Source organism: Pteropus medius, unplaced genomic scaffold, assembly GCF_902729225.1.
Source record: "Pteropus medius unplaced genomic scaffold, Ma_sr-lr_union100, whole genome shotgun sequence".
Taxonomy (NCBI): domain Eukaryota; kingdom Metazoa; phylum Chordata; class Mammalia; order Chiroptera; family Pteropodidae; genus Pteropus; species Pteropus medius.
Genome location: NW_024346062.1, coordinates 5,362,777 through 5,376,610, shown reverse-complemented (window position 1 = coordinate 5,376,610; position 13,834 = coordinate 5,362,777). Strand labels below are relative to the sequence as shown.

Here is a 13,834-nt window from a genome sequence, read left to right as displayed (position 1 = left end):
CGTTCTTGTTCCAGAGCTTAGCAGGAAATGGAGGGTACACAATAGGCAATCAGCATTGTGTTCTAAATTGAATCAAGTTAAGTTCAAATATATTTTAAAATCAATGAAACTGAAACATTGACTTTAATAGGAAGATATGGCTCAGGTCTAGTTCTGACTCGTTTGCATAAATATATACTATTGTGAGAAGACATTCTTAAAATTGCCATTATGGGGTTTTGGATTATATCTTTTTAATTTTACAAGAAACTCATATTTATTGTAGATAAAAGAAATACAAATGAGCAAAAAGAAAAATAATAAAACCATCTGAAATCCTATCATGCAAGGATAACTACTATTTACATTGGGTCTGTATCTTTCTAGGTATCGTTCACAACATACTTTCCTCCTGTGGTTCTCAAAGGAAAGAACAAGAGAAAGAAGACCATGCCGAAATAGTTAAAGGTAAACTGCTCTCGATTAGTCTGAAACTATTATCTGGGTGATACTATGACAAAAGGATTTTTAAAAGTTAATTAGTCTGTATCTTATCTCCTACAAACATTTTCCATTGGCCATATATGTGCAATAAAAACAGAGTCAGTTAAAGATTCTCATTTACTTTTATATTATTCTTACTGTTATTTTAAAAGCCCAGTTATAGATATAGAATAATTTGGCTAAATGTTTTTAAATTTAAATTATCTAGTTAATTTAGTCATAGTATCTAATACCATCAAACAATATGTCATAAAATTAATCACAAGTTGATGTATATTTTTCATTTTAGTAATCAGCATGTTGTTCAGTAGAATTTAAAAATGCAATAGAATTAAAACTAATGAAACTCATATAGTGTTATCTAAGATATTATTTTACATTCTTCAGGTACTGTATATAATTTACCTATAATTTTAAATTGTGTCAGGGCTCTAGGGTAAATATTACTTAGTTTATAAAATTGAATGATATATTTTGTAAAAAGTTACTAATTTCTCCATTGATTCTTCTAGGTAATCTGTAGGATAGGCAAGTGCTAATTTTTAAAGAAGAATATGCTCTCATAGAGGCATAACTGGAAGATATTGTAGGTTCAATTCTAGACCACTGCAATACAGCAAATATCACAATTTAACGAGTTACATCAATATTTGGTTTTCCAGTGCATATAGTTATGCTTACACTATACTGTAGTCTGTTGAGTATGTGATAGCATTATATCTAAAAGATTCCATACATATCTTAATTAAAAAATACTTTATTACTAAAAAATGGTAACTCATCATCTGAACCTTCAGCAAGTCATCTTTTTGCTGGTCAAGTGTCTTAAATGGATGTTGATGGCTGCTGATGATAGTGGCTGCTAAAGGGTGGAGTGGCTGTGGCAATTTTTTAAAACAAGAAAACAATGAAATTTGTTTTATTGATTGACTCTTTTTTTTTTTCATGAACAATTCCTCTTTAGCGTGCAATCCTGTTTGATAGCGTTTTTCCATAGTAGAACATCTTTCAAAATTGGATTCAAGCCTCCCAAACCCTGCCACTGCTTTATCAACTGAGTTTATGTAATATTCTAAATCTTTTGTTATCATTTTAACAATCTTCATAGCACCTTTGCCAGGGGTAGTTTCCATCTCAAGGAATCACTTTCTTTGCTTACCCATAAGAAGCTACCCCTGATGCATTAGTTTTATCATGAGATTGCAGCAATTCAGTCACATCTTCAGTCTCTACTTCTAATTGTAGTTCTCTTACTATTTCCACTACATTTGCAGTTATTTCCTTCACTGAAGTTGTGTCTCAGGGAATAGGAAGGCCAGAGGAGAGGGAGAGAAATGAAAGAATGGCTGGTTGGTTGAATAGTCAGAACACATAATACATTTATTAAGTTCACCATTTTATATGGGCGCAATTCATGACACCTCAAAACAGTTACAATAGTAACATCAAAGGTTATTGATCACAGATCATGACAGAGAATATAATAATAATGAAAAAGTTTGAAATGTTAAGAATTACCAAAATGTGACCAGAGACACAAAGTAAGCAAATTCTGTTGAAACAATAGCATTGATAGACTTGATTTAATGCAGGGTTGCCACAAACCTTCAATTTGTAAAAAACAAAAACAAAAAAAACAAAAACATCTGTAAAGCAAAATAAAGCAAAGCACAATAAAACAATGTATGCCTGTATATGAAAATACTTGGCATCCAATTTAAATCTGTTAGTGTGCAAGCTTTAAATTCTTTCAAGTCGCTTGACCATGTTGTCTTGCTTTCCTTTGATAGTAACATAGGCTTAATCTTTCACTGATCCTGTGCCTATCTTCTGACCTGTTTCTGATCCAGGGCTTTTGTATACCTCCTCTCTCAGGTGTTCTCCTAATGAGCACCATTTCTCTAAAGGGAAGATAAAATTGGATTGTAGTGAATCTTTATCCATCTGTTCTCATTGTTGAGTAGCCATAAATGACCTTTCTAAAAAAGAAAAGATGTAATCCAGATTAAAGAGAGTTAACAAAGGAATTTATAGAGAGAAAATGAGTAGACTAGGCTCCCATCAGGATTTAAAAGAGCTTATTTCTAAATGGAATAATTACTATGGAGGGGACAGGTTTGGTGGAACCACAGATAAACTGCCACCACTCCTAAGACCTAAGGAACAGGAAGATAAAATAGTTACAGGAACCCAGACAGCTTTGAAAGGAGCAGTGGCTTTTAGTCTAGGGATGTCAGCCTGAGCTGACCTCTCAGGTAGGAAGTTAGAAGAATGAATGCTTCACTTCCATTCTCCCCTTCCCTTCTAGTTTCCTCTTGGCCAGACCTAAGAGAATCCTGAAGCCTTGAGAACCCATCAATGTAATACATTCATATAGTGGAGAAGGATGAAAACTGGATGTGGAAGGCAAACAGAAAATAACCAGCAGAGTTAGTAAACATAAGATTAAAAAACGCATGTGACTAAAGAGCAAATTAAGATCAAGAGAAAAGTGATTTCTTATTTTACTATAAGAGCATAGTACATATTTACAAACAAAGGAGAGGTAATAAATTGAAACGGATTGAAGAAAATGTGGAAAAAGAGAATTTGTTGAGAAGACAGATCTAAAATCATGAACTGCCATATCAATGACAAATTTAAGTCCAAAATAATCAAGGAAATAGGGAATATATATATCTGGTGTCAACTTTTGAAAAAACTCACAGAGATAACTTCTATTGCACTTTATATGGACTTCTGTCAGGCCATTCTCAATTTCTTCCTTTGATTATGTTATTTATGAAAGTTGGTTTTCTCCCTTACTAAACTTTAGGTTTGTTTAAAGTAAAATCTCTATGTTTATTTCAGCAAATATATTGAATAACTTTTATATATGAGACACTAATATGTGACACAAAAATAAATAGAACAGGTCTCAGATGTCTAACAGTTAAAATATATCCTGGAAGGATACAATATGGAAAATTATGATAATTCAAATTACTCTGCCTAAGCACAGTATAAGAAGAAAATCTTTACGAGACTGGAAGAGAGAATAATAAATTTTGAGGAAGAAGATGAAAAGGGTTTTATAGAGAAGGTGTTATCTGAGAAGTGCTTTTAAAAACAGATGGAATAGCAAAGGCGAAAAGTAAAGAAATAGGAAAATAGATAATTAATGTGGGAGTAATGAAAATGTCTAGTGCAATGAACATGGGATGCATATGTAAAGGATGTGGTATACACATTTTGTTGCTTATCAAATATTCATTCCTGTTTGCTTTCTTACTAACAAGATTCTGATTTATTTGTGAAGGAAATATTCTCAGGTTAGTAATGACATTTTCCAGCCACCTTGCAGTAAGTAGTATGAGCAGCCATGTGATTATGTTCTGGCCAAATTTGTTGGATATGCTATAAGTAAAGATTCTTTAAAAGGAGGCTGCTGTCTGGCAGATGGTTTTTGCCCTTTGCCTTTTCCCTTCTTTCCTGGAACAACAATATGAAGGGTAAAGCTTCAGCTGCTCTGTTATGACTATGAGACAGTAAGTACATCTTACAGTATGCTAAGTGGAAGAATGAAAGAATCCTGAGTCCTGATGACGCCATAGACCTGCTATGCCAGTCTGTAGTGCCCATTCCCAGGTTTCATGATGTATTTTAATATATTATTTTGAAAAACAATTCCCTATTTTGTTAAGCTGCTGGTTTGTGAGTCTCTGTAATCACAACTGAATGCAATTCTTAACTGATAAATACAGAGATCAGATTGAAAGGTTCCATTTATATTGAGTTCATATAGTGGCTAACAGTTTCTTCTATGTTTCCAACTCTAAATAATGATATTTTAAATTGCACTTATTAGATGAATGATTGAATGCATTAATTAATAAATGATGGACCCTCCCACAAACCCTGAATAGCATAGATAGAAAAAAGAGCAAGGAAACACTTCTCTTAGCACAAAGTAGGTTGTACTGAATAAAGAGAATGAAATAAAAAGAGGAAAATGTTTAAGGTAGATTAAATTCACTCCTCAAAGACTATGCTAAGTGAAAGTATGAATACTTGACTTACATTTTTAAGTTAAATATTGGGAAAGGAAACTACTACATTCTATGTATTTATACAGGAGCAACTGGTTAGACACTAGTCTGATCTTGAATGACATTTCTTTTGAGTTTTTATGCTATGTTATTAAAGATGATGACTTATCTCATTTTTAAAGTCCGCTAACCTTCCCTTGTTATAACTTATTCCAATTTTTAACAGCTCATACTGTCAGGAACATTTTCTTTATATCTAACTCACATCCGTTGTGCTGTTCTTAGAGGACCTTGAGAAAAATATGTACCTATTTTCTGAATAAAAATTCTAATAGGCCAAAGTTATATCTCTTAGAAAAACAGCCAAAAATTAAGAAATCATTTCTCCTAAATATTTTAAAAGAACATAGAAAATGATTAGAAGAGAATCAGTCACCTAATGATCAATTGATACAGTGTCTCTCTACTCTCTTCTATCACTGTCATTATTGAATTCTTATACAGAAAGTACTGTTATATACTAGCATATCCAATTAAGCATCTATTAATTGTCTAAGATGGATATGTAGACTATTACATAAAAATTGGCTAACCTTACTAAGTCAATCTTGTAGCTTTATACTATTTGTACCTTTTTTAAAATGTAATATAACGAAATAAATATTTCTTCATTATATTTATATGTGTATATATGTACATGTAAATATATAATGTAAACTAAATAATGTATGCAAGAAACATTAAATGCTTTCAACTATAGGACACTTTACTGGGTATTATGGTTGATATAAAGAAGAAAACAGGTGTAATTCAGTAGTTATTAGTGCAGTTGGATCAATTTCATAAAACACTGAAATATATCTGAGAACTCAAAATACCATATCTACAAATGTAGTATATTAAGAAATGAGCCCCAATTTTACTTTTAAGAGTGGGAGGCTAATGTACTTTGCACACACACACACACAAAATAATTCTATTGCATTATTACTTTTTCACTAAATGAAATAAAATATGTGAAGCACTCTGGAAAGGACAGAGCCTAACATGAAGTAGTTACTAAAGATTATTAATTGCACTTTCCATTAGCACCTCACACATCTCGAGTTACAAATAGCAAGTGACATTAATACTTAATCTTTCTAAAACATATCTTTTATCATTTCACTTCTATGACCAAAAGTTTATGTGATCTTTTCTAAAATCGAAGTGTTTTGGTCAGACCCCACAGCTTCTCATATTCTACTCTTCCCAAGCTATCTAACATTATCTCTATTTTGTCTAACATTTGCCCTCGACTCCTGTCTCCTTGCTGCCTTCATGAATGCCACACTTATTTCCACTTCTTTACATTTCTCCACTTCTCCATGTTTACTCATGCTATTCTATTATCTGAAATGGTTCCCCTCTATAGAAACCATTCATCTATCCTCTTAATCTTGCCAATCACAGTTCCTTCTACTGTGGGAGAACCTTTATCAACTATCACACTCCAACCAAACTCTTCCTTCTTGTACTCAATATTTTACTCATAGTCACCAGGATAGTATTTAATTTTTTATTGATCTTTAAATATATTAAAAGGATTTGAGAAGAAAAAATAGATTAAATAATAACATATTATCAAGTATGATTTTAAAAGTTTTCATGAATAGAAGTAAACATATAAGATACAAGGCCATTCATTCACTCAGCAGCTATTAATTGAGTGCCAATATGTGCCGGTCATTATCACTATTCTATATACACCTGCCCCTCGATTTACGTGGTATTTTTTACATGAGTTCTTTTTTTTTTTGTACGCAGTAAATATTCCCTCCATTGACGCGGACTTTTTATACACGGTTTCTATTTATGCAGTCGCATTTTACATGGTTCTTTCTTTTTAATTTCCATTATGGGTGATTATTCTTTCAAAAAAATAGCTTAACTCAGCGACATACAAAGAACTAATACTTACTAACACAATTATCACTAGAACATTTGAAAATTGATTGTTGTGCCGAAGTTGGTAAAAGTTGAAACTAATTTAACAAAATGTTAAATCACTGTAGGAATTGACATGACACACCAGTTGCATCTTATTCAATTAAAGATACGTACTTCCAAATATTTCTAGCGATGAAGATAGTGACTTTGTGCCAATTAAAAAGAGAAAGTTGATTGCTTTAAATTACAGCACAGACACCAACAGCGAATACAATTTATTTTGGTTTTCTGAATTTTTCTTAACACTATTGAGTGAAAATGTGTGAAATAAATATTTTTATGACTTATATTGGCATATTTAGTAATTTTTCATACTGGTGGACTCTTTTTATGCAATTTTCTTCTGTGTTAAAAAAAAAGATGTATGGAATGGATAAATCACGTAAATTGAGGACCAGGTGTACTTGGAATTAAAATATCTGTAGGAGGGAAGATGATCCCTCTCTGTGCAAAACTTCCATCTAATAAAAGGAGACACATTAACTAATAAATATGAAAATGAGCAGATTATCTAGTAGATTGCAAATGAGAAGTATTGAGGGAAAAAAAAAAAAGTAAAGTGGAGTATGGAAAATGTAAAACCATATCCTGATTGAGAAGTTTGAGCGATGAATGGGCATTACTTAAAAAGTATACATAAAATAAACAACTCTTTTAAGGAGCTGGAATATAAAAGCAGAGAGAAATAGGACACCAATCAGAAAAGAGAGTAAATTCAGAAAGATTATTAATCTATTTGTTTGTTTGTTTGTTAAAGTGGGACATAACTGGAAATATGGACTACTCTAAATTGTCAGTTGGAAGTAGAGACAGGAAAATATGATGACAATGGAAGTAGAGACCATAATGGGAGCTGATCACACTGGAGCAAATGATTATTTAAGATTGCTTTGAAATAAGATTCACACCTTGATTTGCTCTTATCAATTTGCATTTGTCCATACTCCTGGACGTCTTAGGTTTTTCCTTCTTTGTTATGTTATAAAAGGTTGATACAAGATAAATGAAGGAAATTAGTCCATACACATGATCTGTTGGCTTCAGAAAACTTGTTATAGGTGGTGGTCGCTACAAGGACACCTGAATATTTCCCTCAAAGTGGAGACTTTGAACACTTAAAAGCCGAGAAGGTCCAAGGTGAATCGAGAGGCCAAACCAATTCTGTTGACTGTGCAGAATAATGTGAACAGAAGTTTTCCTGTTTTGACACAGTGTGATGCTTGCATCACTGTGGCAGTTGAGAATCACTGGGTTTCCAAACTAATAGCTGGATGTGTTAGCGGATTAGCAAAAAGACACTTATGACCCTAAGTTCCAGTGCTAAGAATCTAAGTATAAAAGTGTTTCTTTTATACTTAAACACTTTTCTTTAATATTATAGAAACACTGTTTCTTTAATAATATATTATTAAAAATATTTTAATAAATTCTTTGACTATGGCTGAAGAACTGATGCCCTCTGAAACCATAATGAGGGACTAGATGAGCAATTACACGTATTGTTAACAGATCAATCCACAGTAAATATTTTGGAAAATTTTCCAGTAGATAATTTTGGAATTTTCAGATTTAATGAATATGTTAATTTCTTTCTGAAAGCTGAAAGGAGACTTACATATAAGAAAGCCTACATGTGGGAAGAACGGGAAATACACTGAAAGATTATTGAAAGATTCAAAATTAGTATGAAAAAGACCACAGTGTATTATATTTTTGCAGTCAGAAAGACTTGAGAACCAGTTCTGACTCTGATACTCTGAAGTTCAGTTCCTTCATCTTATAATAAAGATACTAGTAATAATTGCAATTTATATTTGTTGTGAGAATTTAATGCAGGTAGAATGTACTAGCATTGTCCTTGATGTGAAATAAATTAGAAACATTATATTGTAACTGTATTGATATTGGTGTTGGCATTGGTATCCATGTCTATAGTGGTGTCAGTGCTCACGTTGGTGTTGGTGTTGTATTGGTTTGAGTGTAGACATTGGTACTGGTGTTAATGCTGATACTAGTATTGGTGTTGGCATCAATGCCAGTGCTGATATTCGTACTGGTATTGGTGTTGGTAGCAGTATTGGAGTTATTAGTGACAGCTTTGCCATTGGTATATGTACTCATGTTGGTCTTTATGATGGAGTTATACTTGTGTAGGTATTGGCATTGACGTTGGTGTTGATATCATTATAAGGTACAGTCTGAAGACAACTATTAAGGAAATAGGGAAAAATAAAGGCCCAAATTTTAGTCATCCACAAGGGCTGGAACTACTGAGAAACAATGTAAGAATAATCCACATTCGCCAACCTGGAATATGGAGACCTTTGAAATGAAAGACAAATGAAAGTTCTCAAAGTCTGACAATAAAACGGTATCACGTTCTTATGTGGATAAAAGACTGCCTTCTGGGTCAAGAGAGGAGTGTAAGCTAAAACTTATGCAATTTACCTTTTTGAAAAGCATCACAGTGCAAATTATGTGAAATATATATCTACAATAATGCATAGCACATGGTAGATTATTATTTCCCTGTCAGTCCTCTGTTGCTTATATAGATTCGTCCGCTTTTTCCCCTCCTACATCTAAAGGAAAGAATCAACTGCAGCCCTCTTTTCTGGCACTCTTTCGTTTTCTATGGAAGTAAGGTTTTATTCATTCTCTTAAAATAAAAAGAAGTCAATATATATGAATAAAGGATGTAGCAAATTCTGCAATCAAGATAGTTTTAAATCCTTTTGTATAAGAAGATATTCTTATAACAGGTACATTCAGGAGAAATGACAACTATAAAACTTCCATTTATTCTGCTTTTATTCACTGAGATGCTGAGAAATAAAAAGCATCTGTTAATTTTAAAGTACCTTAAACAAATTTGAAAGATGTAGGGGGAAAATGCAGGTGCTCAAAGATAGTTTCTAATTTCTATAAAAATATGAGCTGTGTTTGATATTTTCAGAAATTGAGACTATAGCTCATGGATTAGAAATTTAATGGATGTGTTAATTTGAAAAACTGAAAAAAGAGTTATGACTGTATAGTTCTCACAAGAGAGCCAAAAGGAAAAAAAAAAAAAGACTGAGGTCATCTATTTGGCTACTATAGAATGACAATTTTAGCTGCAGTGCAGTATCACTGATGTAAAAACTTTGGATACCAAAATTATCAGGATTATTATTAATTTTCTGATTTTATTATATTCCTTCATTTTTATACTTTTAATGGTTTACAACTGTTACCATGTTTTCATATTACTTGTTTATTACCTATATTATCATCTAGATAACAAACTTGGGCAAAGGCCACATAGTCATCTTTATTGTTTCAGTGCTTAGAAAATAGTTGCTATCAATATGTATATACCTATGTTAAACAAGCTGAATTGTGCAGATTCGATATGAAATGTGCTTGGAATAATCAAAATTTCCCTTTGTCATAATTTAAGCATAAGGCCCATAACTTCTATTTTAAATATTTATTATTCTAAAACTATGATATAGTAAGAAAAATACCTTCAATTATGAACCAGAGAAAAATTGGGTAATTTGTGGAGTAAGTTTTGTGCAAGATTATAAAGAAAAACAGATCGATTGCTTAAAGGATAAGAAGAAGGTTTTTGTTTGTTTTGCCTTAGTAAGTGGTAGGCTGGAATAATGTTTGGACATAGAATATATATGATAAGAAATAGAGGATGTAGAGAATATCTGTCTTAATAAAAAGAAAGAAATATGTCAAGAAAAAATTTGGACATTTTCATTAGGGAATGTGAAGCCAGCTCAGAATATCAGGGCAAAGAAAGAAATAAATGTAATATGATTCCTACAGACTTCCATCAATCCTAAAAGAGTACCAAGATTGGAAGGTATGTGGAAGGTGAACAGGTCACGTTAGTATTCTTATATATGGTCACCCTAGTCAGTTGTAAAGATGTCATGGTAGTAAAGAATAAAGAGATTTTAAAACACTGTGAAATCTTAGGTTCACGAACAATTTGCCTTGGTGCTAAGAGTAGGTGAGCATCACTGACATTTAGACACAAAAGTTTAGGAAAACTCTGTTAGTAAAATTCATGAGACTTATGGAGAATGTCAGAGACAAGTTGATTTTTAAGGAAAACAATTGCAAAATATTCATCATCAGTATTTTCATACCTTTATATACACACACACACACACATCTATCTATTCTGTTTCTTCAGAATATATCTATTTCTCTGGAAACCCTAATAGAGTTCCCATGATCTGCTTTTAAAAAGGATAACATATAGAGGGTCAGTTTATTTCAGAAAAACAAAGTTTGTTCAACATTCAAAAATTAAATAGTATGAAAATTTTAATTGCAATTCACAATTTTATTAATAAAATAAAAGAGAAAATCATGTTAATCTAAATAGATGCAGAAAAAGCATTTGAAAAAATTTAGCAATCATTTATAATTAAATGGCTTTTTTAAAGCAAATTAGGAATAGATTTGAAATGAAAAGCTTTCTCCTTGGGACTGGGAATAAAAAAGGATTACCATCATTTCTACTTTTAATATTTTACCAGAGGCCCTAGCCAGAATAATAAAGGAAGAAAAATTATTAGTATTGAAAGAAATGAATAAATTTACCTTTATTTGCAGAAAACCTGATTGTATACATAGAAAATTCCATAGACTAAATCTAAATATGAATGATAAAATATTAAACTTCTAGAAGAAAAACATTGAATATAATCAAGATACTGGGATAAGTAACAACATTTTAAACAGGACACAATAAGTACAAAACATAAAAATTTGAGAAATTGGGCTTCAATAAAATTAAGAACTTTTGCTTATCAAAAGACTCCAATAAGAGAATGAAAATGCGACCACTAGAAAAGATATTCATAATACAAACTCAGTGAAGGACTCATATCCAGAATACATTTTTAAAAAAAAACCTCATAAATCAATACTAAAAGACAAACAACACAAAAGAAGAATAATCACTAGAAAATGGACAATCTAAAAGCAAAATATGACTTAAAGACATGTTACAAAAAAGAAGATATCTAAATGGCCAACAAACAAAAGTGTTTAGCCTATTTATTTGATAGAGAATTACAGAGTAAAACCACAATTATATTCAACTACCTGTGTATTAAAATGGCTACGATGAAAACTGACAGTACCAGTTTTTGAGGGTAGCTGAAGCAATCAAAATCTCATATGTTGCTGCAGGAAATGAGAATAAGTACAAACTCTGGAAAACTATTTGGCATTATCTGCTAAAGGTGAACATAATATTCTTGTATTCTCCCCATATTCCTAGGTATATTCCCCAATTCTCTTATGCATGTACTGGTAGGGATAAACCAAGTATATAGTCATTTAAAATGATATATAACCATTTAAAATGTGCACATATATGTACTAAAAGGCATGTATGTACAAGATTACCAGTCAAGCACCATTTTGTTATAGCCATAAAACTAGAGATAACCAAGTATTCATCAGTAATAGAATACATAAGTTGTAGTGTATCCATGTGTTTATTTATTTGAAATCCAGAATTTCAAATAAATAAAATACCACTACATGCAACATGAATTAAGCTCACAAACACAAAGTTGACCAAGGTAAATCAGACTATATAATTCTATTTATATAGAGTTCAAAAGGCAAAACTAGTTCATCGTGATCAAAGTAAAAACAGAGGCTATCTTTGGAGAGGGTGAGTTAGTGCTTGGGAGCAAATGGATGAGTAGTGTCTGAGGTGCTGGTTAATACTCTTTCTTGAGCTAGGTGTTCCTTACAAAGTTATGTTCAGTTTGACTGGTAAGCTATCTACATGTTTTGTACACTTTCTACATGTATATCACACTTTAAAATTTTTGTCAAATCAGACAAAAAGTAAACATTGTAAAGGCTAAGAATCCAAAGAAATATTAAATTGGAATAATGCACTTTAGGAAAATAACAAGAAGAATAAGCCATGTAAAAGTCATATTTTATCCTAAACACAAAAGTGAAAAACAGATGCAATTGAATTCCAAAAGCAGCTCCTAGCCTATCTGTATATTTGTGAGCTACATTTATTGTGTAGCTATTTTAAACCACTGAGTGTTGGGGTAGTTTGTTATACAGCGTTGTTTTGGCAATAAACAACTGATACACCACCATATACTTCAAAGATTCTCTTTACCATATGCAGCCAGACTCAGAGAAATACCTCAGAGAAATGAGCCAAGCAGTCTTCTGACTTGAAGTAATTCCCATGCTGTGTAATTCTGACTTTGTAGAAAGATACTAGCTATTGCCTGCAACTCTAGCACAGCACCAAGTTATAACCTGAGATATCACCAAAATATTGCCTTTTTTATTGGATTCATGGTTGAAATGGTTTTTTTCTCATTGGCTCTAGACGCATACACACAAAAGTAGAAACTGCTTTTCTCTTCGAAAATGTGTATCTCAGCAATTTCTTCTGCTTAGGACCAGGTCACATATGGTCTTCTGTGCTCCTACTACATCCTCTCTTTGTGTGACTTGTTAAAACCCACTTTTTCTTTAGACCTCAGCTTTACTCATCACCTCATGGAAGAGTTCCCTGAGTTTCCTAATTAAGTCAAGGAGTTCTCATTTTACCATGTACTTCTTTTTAGTGGCACTTACCACAAGGAACAATTTTTCATTCATTTGTGTAATTTTTAGGTTATCTGCCTTTACTTGCATCTTAAGGTCCATGAAAGCATAAATTACATATTTTTGCTCACCATTTTTACTGCCCGATACAATGCCTAATGCATAAAAGGCAGTCAATAACCATTTGGAGAATGAATAAATTTAATTTTAAAGCCATCACAAAATCAATAAAAATTGAAATTCAGTGATGCATTTGTGTATTTAGTCAATAAGATAATTTTTATTTTTTAATCTGTCAGTCTTCTACTAGGCAATTGAACATATTTAAAATTTTACCAAAAGAGCAAAATAAATGATAAACAGAAAAATCTTAAAAAATTGGAGAAAAGCAAACAGTAAAAACATGAAAAAAATAAGAACATGAGCTATATTATAAAGATTATTTATATTTATTGAAATTTAATATACTACTCAATAATTGTTGAAAATAAAAAGATTGCCCCAAATTTCTAAATATCAAATTAATGAACCCAATCCAGACACATTTAAGTGGTAATTTAAAATGGAATAATGCAATATTTATATTAAATTTTAATATCATAATCATTTGAATTCTTTAGATGATTCCTTCTACACTGTTATACTCGCTTGATAAGAACTTTATTTTAATTTTATCACTACTTCTAAAAAAAGGAAATGATAATTGCAACCTGCTTTACAAGACTCAT

General features: G+C 31.7%; 1 protein-coding gene across 2 annotated transcripts in view; it reads left to right on the top strand.

The window, feature by feature from the left end:
- EDIL3 (EGF like and discoidin domains 3) overlaps nucleotides 1–13,834 on the top strand; it is a 610,996-nt gene that overhangs the window by 205,133 nt on the left and 392,029 nt on the right. For both annotated transcript variants that reach the window (XM_039875013.1, XM_039875011.1), the window contains exon 3: nucleotides 367–447. In XM_039875013.1, coding sequence (XP_039730947.1) covers nucleotides 367–447 — 81 coding nt within the window. The remainder of the gene's footprint in view (nucleotides 1–366; nucleotides 448–13,834) is intronic.